A 10,528-nucleotide genomic window follows, 5' to 3' on the forward strand; every position below is an offset into this window, starting at 1 on the left:
ACACTTGGCAAAAGAGAATTCTGTGGGAACTGGGAAGATGGCTCAGTTGGTAAAGTGTTCATCAAAAACATAAGGGCCGGGAGTCAGCTCTGCAACTCTCCTGTAAGATGAGTATGAGTGTGTGCTTGTAACCCAGCAGTAGGAAGCAGACGCAGGGAGATTCTGGGGGCTTGCTGGTCAGTCGACCTAGCCAATTTGCTGAGCTCTAGATTTAGTGAGGAAACCCTGTCTCAAAAACTAAGGTGGAATGCCGGTGGCGCACGCCTTTAATCCCAGCACTTGAGAGGCAGAGGCAGGCGGATTTCTGAGTTCGAGGCCAGCCTGGTCTACAGAGTGAGTTCCAGGACAGCCAGGGCTACACAGAGAAACCCTGTCTCGAAAAAAATAAAAAATAAAAAAATAAAAATAAAAAACTAAGGTGGAGAGGAGAGTGACAAAGGAAGACCTGTAGCAACCTCTGGCCTCCATGTGCAGTTTAGAGGAGAGGATCAAGGATAGGATTAGGGTGAGATGGGACATTATCCTGGCTGTATCCCAGAGAAGCATAATGCAGCTCCAGCATCAGATAAAGGGATAGCTGACCCCAGACTCTTCCCCTAGAGTGGGGTACATATGGCCCTGCAGACACCAGGGTTTTGAACCTCTGGCTACAGAGCTTTCATGGATTGCGGGAGTCCTAGGGAATAAACACAAAGGAACTGTCAAGGGTTGAAAAAAAAAATGGCAAGAGCTAGCCCTAAGTTACTCTGTCTTGTGATATCACAAGATACTTGGGGGTCCCTTGAGGTTCTTGTTCCCCCAGGAAGAGTTTCCATCACCCAACATTTCCCACCTAGAGCTTCTAGCATCTCACTGACTTCCGCGGTGAGGGTGTCCTTAGCCACAGAGCAGAGCAGTTGTCTTGAGAATCCATGTTGGACATGTCAGTGTCTGGAATTCAGCTTCTGGCTTCAAGGTGACAATTAAACCCCCTAGACCAGACATAAGTAGATGAACTAATGCGGCCAGCCCTGCCTCCGATTCCTACTACCTGCCGCTGGTAATGAGGTCAGCATGGGCAAAGGACATAAGGTTTTATAACCATGCACAAACAAGATATCAGACTCTGTTTTTATAGCAAAAGGCACCATGTCTGTTGACGTCAGCATGTGCTATCGGCCTGCTCAGGGCCCCAGTGGGACGGCCACACAGGCAGCCCCATTGTTCTGTGCTCTCAGGTGAAGGGTACACATGCGCCCTGGAGAGGTCACTGCTGCCTGAACCTATAAAACTGGCAGAGCACAGCAGGCTGGCATTGCCTGGGCATTGACCTGCAGAGCTAGCAGGTCTGCAATTCCACACTGCTTTTTGTTTTTTTCCTTTTATACATTTTGTAAAAGGAATTTTCCTTTAAAAGCAAAAGGAGAAATTAGTACCAGAATACTCCAGGTTAGTATCAGAATTCTCACCATCTCTACAGACATCTCTGAGAGTGTCAGGCGTGAGTGAACTCACCTTGTTCATCCACAGTTCCAGGGCAGACTCGGGGGCTCATCACACTAACAGAGCAGGTCTGTTCTGGCTGCTGCAGCCATCTCAGACTGGCTTTCAGGTGAGTACAGGGAAGGACGGAGGACCCCACTGGTGCAGCACAAGCTAGGCTTCAGTGTCTTTGATGGGGATGGTAGGTCCACTGTTTCTCTATCCTGACCATCCCATCTCACAGGATGAGGTACACAGGGCTGGTGGGAACACTGCTCACCCTGGCCAACCTGCTGCAGCTGGCTGGGACTCTGAGAATTGCAGCCTTCAACATCCGGACTTTTGGGGAGACAAAGATGTCCAATGCTACTCTCTCTAGCTACATTGTAAAAGTAAGTTCACAGTGGTCCAAGCCTGAGAGCAGACATGCTGTCAGGGGAGAGAGGGACCACAGTGAACCTGTGGCCTTACCGTACCTAGGTGGGTGTCAGGGTTGTCAGCCCAGATCATTGTCAACACCTCCATGGCTGGCAGGTATCTGACAAGAGGGTAGGCTACAGGGAGAGCTGTGCCATATTGCAGCTCTGGCTCTCTGAGGTTCCTGGTAGGGACAGGGTCTGAGGTCCAGCTATGCCTACCCAGCCTGCCTTGCTCAGCTGTTGTGGCCCTACCCCCAGATCCTGAGTCGCTATGACATCACCGTTGTCCAGGAGGTCAGAGACACCCACCTGGTCGCTGTTGGGAAGCTTCTGGATGAACTCAATCGGTGGGTGACAGTGTAATGACAACCATTTCCAGTCTCACTCCCTGTGCTCCACTGTTGGAGCCTTGCTATCAGGTGCCAGGAGGTCCCCTCAATGGTGAAAAAGTACCTTTGGTTTCCTTTATCCAGGGCCACACCTGACACCTATCGCTATGTAGTCAGTGAGCCGCTGGGCCGAAAAAGCTACAAGGAACAGTACCTTTTTGTGTACAGGTAAGCCCTATGCTGTCAGAGCCCGGGAGTCCAAGGATGTGCTGTGCCATAGGGGCTGCATGGCTTGGGGAGCCCAGGTGGCCTTCACCTGGGAGGCCCTTACAGAGTAGGGTAGCAGTGTGTATTACAGGGCTCCAGGGTAAGGTTCCGGCTGGGTGGGCATCTACTCAGGTAACTCTCACAGCCCCAGGGTCACCTCTTGCCTGGTCTTTCTTTAGGCCTGACCAAGTGTCTGTTCTGGACAACTATCTTTATGATGATGGCTGTGAACCCTGTGGAAATGACACCTTTAACAGAGAGCCAGCCATTGTCAAGTTCTTTTCCCCATACACTGGTGAGTGCTGCTGTACTTGACTTCCAGCCACACCCAGGCCAAGATGGCGTAACAGCTTACAGCTCAAGTCTAGACCTCTAGACCTCTAGAGGCAGGGCTGCCGCCTACACTCCTTCAGGGAGCTCCCAGTGCTCTGAATTTACATTCAATTACAAGGACTGTATCTGTTCTGTGGGAGACTGTCCCACATCTTCATCTCTGCTCCACAGCTAAAGCCACCCCTGCATGAGGGCCTCGGTGTATCCTCAGACCAGCCCCAAACCAGGCTGGTCTCGGGACACCATGTCCACAGCACGTCTGCTTCTCCCCAGAGGTCCGAGTGTTTGCAATCGTGCCCTTGCACGCGGCCCCAACAGAAGCTGTGAGTGAGATCGATGCCCTCTACGATGTTTACCTAGATGTCTGGCATAAGTGGGGCCTGGAGGTGAGACCATCCTAGGGACAATGGGCTCTACTGGCCCTGTTTGTCCCTGGACCAACAGGCATGTCTCCTAGTAGGACATCATGTTCATGGGAGATTTCAATGCTGGCTGCAGCTACGTCACTTCCTCTCAATGGTCTTCCATTCGCCTTCGGACAAGCCCCACCTTCCAGTGGCTGATCCCTGACAGTGCAGACACCACAGTCACATCAACACACTGTGCTTATGACAGGTAAGCAGCCCCAAAGCCAAACCAAGCCTTCACTCGCCCTCACCTACTCAAGAGGCAGGAGCTCCGGTTTTCAGACTCCTAGTTCTCTTGTTAGAGTGGCTACCAGAGAGTGGAGTCCCATCTGGGCAGCCTACATGTTAGTTCCTGCTAGTGCAGGGCCTTCTCTTGGTGCTCCTGGGTGTAGCACATTTGGAGCCTGGGGCCAGCAAACCTTAACCATGGACTCTACATGGGAAAGAGGATGAGGGACCTTGTCCTTTGGTGTCCTACAGGATTGTGGTTGCTGGAGCTCTGCTCCAGGCTGCTGTTGTTCCCAACTCGGCTGGTCCCTTTGATTTCCAAGCAGAATACAGACTTTCCAGACAGCTGGTATGTGTCCTTTCCTTTGTGCTGTTTAGGCTAGTCTAAAGCCAAGCAGGAGCTACCGTTTTCACACCAGATGTGGGTGGAGGCAGTTCAGGCCAGGAGCAGAAGGCTTTCTACCTGCGCACCCTGTGGGGTACAGAGGACCTCGCTCTAACCCCATGTCCTCTGTACCTCCCTGCCTCTGTAGGCTGAAGCAATCAGTGACCATTACCCAGTGGAGGTGACACTCAGAAGAACCTGATGTCACTGAGCAGCTCAGCCACACTGCTTCTGGTGAGGAAGACCGCACTCAGCTACATACCCTGCAGCACTCCACCATCTCAGAGCAGAGACAATGTCGGCCACGTGGACTAAGAAATACTGTTTAATTGAAGTAAACAGGCTGAGCTCAAGCAGTTGGTGGTACTGTCTGTGTATTAAGTCCTTCTTCCCCAGGCAGGTCCATCTATCACCCGAGACCTGGGTTGAAACTAGATCCAGTGTCTTAGCTGTCAGTGTTTCTCCAGAGCCTTGACCAAAAGGTCGTTCAGGCGTCCAACCATGGCCCGGGGGTCATCAACAAGTCCTGCTGCTATCATGGCGTTCTCATAGATCTGAAACACAGGGATGGCATCGTAAAATCAGGATCAGGGGCTCATGTCCAGCCTGATCTACACCTGACCCTTAGCAAGAGAGCAGCTTTGTACCCACAAGGCAGAAAAGGATGTCCTCACCTGATCCACTAGCAGCTGGGCCAGCTCTGGCTCACTCTCCTTCAGCTGGCTGAGCTTCTTTATTAGTGTGTGCCTGCATCAGGGAACCAACAGAAAAGTCAGCTCAGGCTGAGAGTTACCAACCTGGGGCTTCTGCTATTACATGAGGATCATCAGAACATTTAAAAAACTGCAATGTATCTGTCGAGCATGAAAAAAATACCCTGATGCTATAAGTCACCTAGAAACTCCACAATCATTGTAAGAGTGTCAATATCAAAAAATGCAGATGGGGTGCTCAGTAGCAAAATCAATGTACACCAATAGAGGTGAACTGTTCATAAATTAAGCCCTGTGTTTTTATGAAATCTGAATGTATAGAAAAATAAGCACAAAAGAAACATTGAGAGGGCAGTCTCAGGAGAGGTAGAGACGCCCAGGAATATTCCTACAGACCTAAGTACTCAAACATAATGTCTAGGAATGGCAACATTTCACAAGCAAGAAGATGGGTTAGCATACATAATAAGGATTGTGTACCGGCTAGCCAGCCAAAAATCAATTCACTTTTGTCTAAAAAATTGATCCCAACCCAATTCCAGAACCAATGATTTTAGGTTACGAAACAGATATTTGCTTTTACATACAGCATACAGACCTAGAAGATGGAAAGGACAAGCCTGAGTCTACAATAGTTTTCCTTCATAGGGAAAACTCTCTAGTGTGACTCTAAAGGAAACATACAAACCTACACATTAAATTTCCACTTAGGAGCTGGAGAGATGGATCAACGGTTAACAGCACTGACTGTTCTTCCAGAGGTCCTGAGTTCAATTCCCAGCAACCACATGGTGGCTCACAAACATCTGTAATGGGATCTGATGCCCTCTTCTGGTGTGACTGTGTACTCATATATACATAAAATAAATCTTTAAAAAAATTTTTTTTCACTTATGAGAATAGCAGAAAGTAAGACATCTGACAAGTGATGACAGGGATATGAAGTTATAAACCTTTACACAGTGCATAGGAAGAGCTGAGAGCATAAGTTATAAACCTTTACACAGTGCACAGGAAGAACTGAGACCATAAGTTATAAACCTTTACATAGTACACAGGAAGGACTGCGACATGACAGGGATATGAAGTTATAAACCTTTACATAGTGCACAGGAAGAACTGAGACATGACAGGGATATGAAGTTATAAACCTTTACATAGTGCACAGGAAGAACTGCGACCATAAGTTATAAACCTTTACATAGTGCACAGGAAGAACTGAGACCATAAGCAAGCTCCATTATGTATAACAAGAACACCCTAACATGCACCCTCACAGTGGAACCTATGAGGCTGGAGAGAAGGATATTTTTAAGTGCTCTACCATAGGCTGTGTGGGCTGGGCACAGCACTGGAAACTGTGTAAAGAACCTGTGCGGCACACTCCCTGTACGGCACACTCCCTGTATGGCATACTGCCTGCCCTGTGGAAGGAGGAATCACATGCTGTTTGTTACACATAACCTGAAAACTTTCCTCATAAATGGCTTTTTTGAATTCTCAACCATGTGAACATACTACCAAATCTAAAAACAGGATCGAAAACAGAGTCTTTTGGCACTTTGGTCACTCATAAAACCAGTTTTGAGCCAGAACTAGCGAGCTGACATATTAAGTCACCTACTCTGGAGTCATGGCATCATGCTGGCCAGTGCGGCAGTGGGAGCTCAGCTCAGTGCTGCTAGCCACAAGCTGTGTGAGACCTCTCAACCCAGCCATAATGTCTATGACCTGCTTCAGAAAACAGGAAAAGTTTCTAATAAAAACATGCTTATAAAGGAAAAAAAGGATGTGATATCAAAATCTCAAATACACATAAGTCAAAGGAAGTCGGGCTGGAGAGACTGTAATGTTAGAGAAGACTCAGGCTCAGTCCCCAAGCCCCCCACAGCAGGCAGCTCCCAATATCACAGCTCCAGCAGTGCCCAACACCTCTGGCATCTGTGAACACCTGCATCCATGTGCACATACACATATATTAAAATACAATATTTCTTCAGAAATGAAAATCAACCAAGTGAGGTTCTACTGGTGGCGAGTGATGAAGCCATGGATCTGACTTTCTAACATTTTTAGCAATTCTATAACTTCATTAAAAACAACTATTGCTAAGGTGGTGGCGCACATCTTTAATCCCAGCAGTCAGCATTATACCCCCTCTTTGAGTTCAAGGCCAGCCTGGTCTACAGAGTGAGTTCCACTACAGCCAGGGATACACAGAGAAACCCTGTCTCAAAAAACTGAAATAAAAAACCCCCAAAAAACCTATTGCTATATGCAAAATCAATTTAGTCCTTACCCTCATTATACACTTTGACAGTTAAGAAACAAAATTTAAAACACCCAATAAAGATATCAAATAACTAAAACTTGTGACCTGGGCCTGTAATGCCAGCACTCAGGAACCTGAGGCAGAAGAACTTTGAGTTTCAGGGACCAGCCTAGGCTAGAACTAGAAACACTGTCTCAGAGCAACAAAACCAAAAAAGTTCCAAACCCCGTAAGTATGTCAGTATCTATGGGTTTGGTCAGGCTTAACTTAAATATTTATACAGAAGTAAAGACCCAAGAGTAGCTACGACTTCACAGAAGAAAACTCTATATGCCTCATTCTCACCTGTTGCCAAGGAGATTCAAGGAAGATGTCATTCCAGCAGACAGGACGGACAAAACATGGAAGGAACAGGGTTAGTGAGGCCAAGCTCCCTGCGCATTCTTACAGAATGAGATGAAATCGGATAAAACAAAATTAACCCAAATCCTAAATGATAGAGCCTTTTAGAAAGAAGAGATTCCACAGAAATCGTAAAGCAGCTAAGATTTCTAAATTTGATTATAATAAAATTCTTTTTTGTTTGTTTGTTTTGTTTTTCGAGACAGGGTTTCTCTAGCTGTCCTAGAACTCACTCTGTAGCCCAGGCTGGCCTTGAACTCAGAAATCCTCCTGCCTCTGCCTCCCAAGTGCTGGGATTAAAGGCATGCGCCACCACTGCCCGGCTTGATTATAATAAAATTAAGATCTTCCTTTCATTAAAAGATACCTTAAAACAACAGACATTTGAAGCTGAGTACATATATTTACAAATAGCTAAGCATGGTGGTACACACCTTTAATTCCAGTATTCAAGAGGAGGCAGAGGCAGAGGGGCAGAGAGGCAGGTGGATCTGTGTGAACTAGAGGCCAGCCTGATCTACAGAGCAAGTTCCAGGCCAGTCAAGACTACATACTCTCAAATAAACAAACTGCAAATGAACACTAAATGTAAGATGCTCACCACAACACGACCTGGGACTTCTGTGGGGACAGGCTGAGGCAGCTCACACTGCCTGGACCACTGAGGACTGCACATTCTAGAGAAGCCTTCTGTGTTCATAGCAACCCTGTTCCTAACAGCTCCAAGTTGCAAGCCACTCAGAACCATCAAACAAGTAACCTAACCTGTCCTAAGGTGATCCATACTGTGAACGCTAGTTGAAAATTGTACTCCACTACTTGCACCAGGATCTACTCCTAAAATTAAAAATGGCTTTCAGGATAGAGATGGCAAAACCACCAATAGGTCAAGTGTGAGAATGTCAGATTTGTGGTTTAACTCAAGGAACTGGAAAACAAAGTGCATCAGCAATGTTCCATTTAAACTTCGGTGAGTACCTTTTAACTTCTGTTTAATTCCAAGGATCTTGTAGAACATCCTTATATGGATGGCACAGAAGCTTTACATCCATATTTAGATGCTCTTGAGACAGAAGATGCAATGCTCACAATTGCAGGAGCGCTTGACAGGCATACCTGGGGTTGATCTCCAGTGTGGGCTGTAGCAGTTGAGCACGTTCTTCCTGGGTCTTAGCCAGCTGCTGCATGCGCAAGAAATGCCGAGCAGCCCCCATTTCCAGGACAGTCACCATGGCAGGGTGGGTGTCCAGGCGGAAAGTCACCTGTAAGCAAGGGCCAGGATGAGGAAGAACCCAGTGGCAAGGGGCCAGGGGTGACAAGGTCTAAAGCACAGTGAAGTTAACTAGGCCACCAGGTAGAAGGCAGATTGGCCCTGTGGTAGCACTGCTCTGTATCTACGGCTCCAGTTAATTTGTCTCCAGTCAAAGAGGACAAAGATCACAGCAAGAATCCAAGGACTAAGATCCTTCTCCCCAGAGCCAAGGAGACCTCCCTGTGTGGAGAAGCAGAGCCTGAGCTGCACATGTGAGGTCTCTTCACAACAGGAAGCACAAACAAGACCCCTTTGTTAAGACAGAAGCAAAGAGCCTTTGCAGAGAAGCGCCTGCCTGGAAGCAGGGCAGACCAGCACTGAGATGAGTCCAGACTGTGGGCTGCAGACAAAGCTGCATGGTGAGACGCTAGTGCCTGTGGCCTTGGGAACAGGGCAGGAGTCCTCACCCTGGCTTCAGGGCCTTCCGATGGGGCCCTACTAGGCCAGCAACTCACAGCTACAGGCAGGCTCTGGAAGGACATTACATTACACGATAAGTGGAGGGAGGTCTTACCTTCACATTGGTGACACGGGACCCCAGTGCATTTCTCATCCACGCCATTAGATCTTCTGTTTCCTTCTCAGAGAGGCGCTCACCAGCTGTACAAGAGGAGTGAATGAACCCAGGGCCACTAACACTGTTCCTCCCACTTTGTGGCCTCCTCTTAGCATATTCCCAGGCTATCTCTAGCCATACCAGGAACTAGGGACAGAGGAGGCTCTTGGAAATACTTTTCACCTACATTGAAAACATTGGTGGTTGCCCCTGGCCTCTGTACATTTTTTAGGACTTTAAAAATGAAAATCTGAGCCCAACCAAGGTTGCACACCTCAGAATAGTGAGGCAGGAGGATCAAGGCCAGCCTGGGCTACAAAATGAAAGACTATCTTTTTTTAAAAAAAAAAAAAGTGCAGGGGCGGGGGATGGATAGAGTGGTGGGAGCAATTCCTTCCAGCTCTCTTTGTAAGTCTGGTCACCTGCAAGAGCCTCCACAGGAGAAGCAGGAGTAACTCCTGGGCCCTGGACATTTCCCACTTGCCCAGGCAGCTTCTTGAACAGGCTGATGAACCAGCAGCCACGTGAGAAATGCTATGCACTCACGGGCAGGTCAAGAGCCCCATGGGACACGTGACAGTCTCCTGCCCAACAATTGCATGGTACCGTGCCCTCCAGAGAGAGATGGGAGTTAACCTGGAGACGTGTCCTCAAACTTTTCCTCCTTGTAGTGATCAACGACGATGTCCGTCTCCACAGAGATCAGCTTCTTCTTGTCAAACTCCCTCAGGTGCAGAAGAGTTAGCTCATCAAACTGCTCATAGCAGAAGAGCACCTGCAGGCATTCAAGCCTGTCAGCAGCAGCAGAGGGCCTAAGCGACAGCTCACAGAGCTGGCTAGGACAGGCCTGGCCAGCCTGCCACATGCATACATTTGTCATGAATAAATCCACCTGCCGCCCAATGGGAATGATAATCATATCACAGATGGGGCATGGCCTCACACCACATAGCCTCCAGGGCCTCAAACATAGTCATTTTCTCTCATGCACTTAGACCCTGTAAGATACATTCTCGGTGCAGCTGCAAGCCAGAGCCCACCTACCTCGGTGTGTTTCCGCTTCATGGCTTCGTAATAGGGTGAATGTTCAGCCAGGTGACGGTTAGGAGCACATAGGTAATAGATGTTCCGGGTGCCAGCCTGCATTCGGCTGGCATAGTCTGATAAGCTGGTCAGCTGCCCAGCAGGCAGGGCTGAGGACTCATACCGTAGCAGCTTTGCAATATCCTCCTGTAGATATGTGAGCAAGTCGCTGCTTACTCCAGAGCCAAGACCTGAGTGTGATTCCTAACTCAGAGTCTTGGTGAAGCCTGCGGCTTTCTAGCTCCCCAGCCTGGTCCTCAAAGGCTATGGCAGACTCAGTTTCAGATGGGCCTATGTGCCACGCACACTTTGCGTGAAGGCGGTATCTGAGGCGTAAACTTCAAGGAAAGTCAGTCTCCTG

At 48.3% G+C, this 10,528-nt stretch overlaps 2 protein-coding genes across 2 annotated transcripts in view; one reads left to right on the forward strand and one right to left on the reverse strand.

Moving 5' to 3' along the window:
- The first annotated feature begins 1,706 nt into the window (after nucleotides 1–1,706).
- Nucleotides 1,707–4,031, forward strand: Dnase1 (deoxyribonuclease 1). Its single transcript, XM_031361008.1, has 8 exons — nucleotides 1,707–1,853; nucleotides 2,139–2,227; nucleotides 2,354–2,437; nucleotides 2,656–2,771; nucleotides 3,083–3,195; nucleotides 3,270–3,424; nucleotides 3,697–3,793; nucleotides 3,978–4,031. Exons 1-8 carry the CDS (start codon nucleotides 1,707–1,709, stop codon nucleotides 4,029–4,031), a joined length of 855 nt encoding a protein of 284 aa, XP_031216868.1.
- A 105-nt stretch (nucleotides 4,032–4,136) lies between these two features.
- Trap1 (TNF receptor associated protein 1) overlaps nucleotides 4,137–10,528 on the reverse strand; it is a 34,817-nt gene continuing 28,425 nt past the window's right edge. Inside the window, exons 13-18 of the mRNA XM_031361007.1 lie at nucleotides 10,129–10,314; nucleotides 9,721–9,859; nucleotides 9,043–9,128; nucleotides 8,333–8,478; nucleotides 4,504–4,576; nucleotides 4,137–4,383 (exon numbers count right to left, since the gene is read on the reverse strand). Coding sequence (XP_031216867.1) covers nucleotides 4,282–4,383; nucleotides 4,504–4,576; nucleotides 8,333–8,478; nucleotides 9,043–9,128; nucleotides 9,721–9,859; nucleotides 10,129–10,314 — 732 coding nt within the window. The 3' untranslated portion in view covers nucleotides 4,137–4,281. The remainder of the gene's footprint in view (nucleotides 4,384–4,503; nucleotides 4,577–8,332; nucleotides 8,479–9,042; nucleotides 9,129–9,720; nucleotides 9,860–10,128; nucleotides 10,315–10,528) is intronic.

The sequence above is a fragment of the Mastomys coucha genome, unplaced genomic scaffold (genome assembly GCF_008632895.1).
Source record: "Mastomys coucha isolate ucsf_1 unplaced genomic scaffold, UCSF_Mcou_1 pScaffold12, whole genome shotgun sequence".
NCBI lineage: Eukaryota > Metazoa > Chordata > Mammalia > Rodentia > Muridae > Mastomys > Mastomys coucha.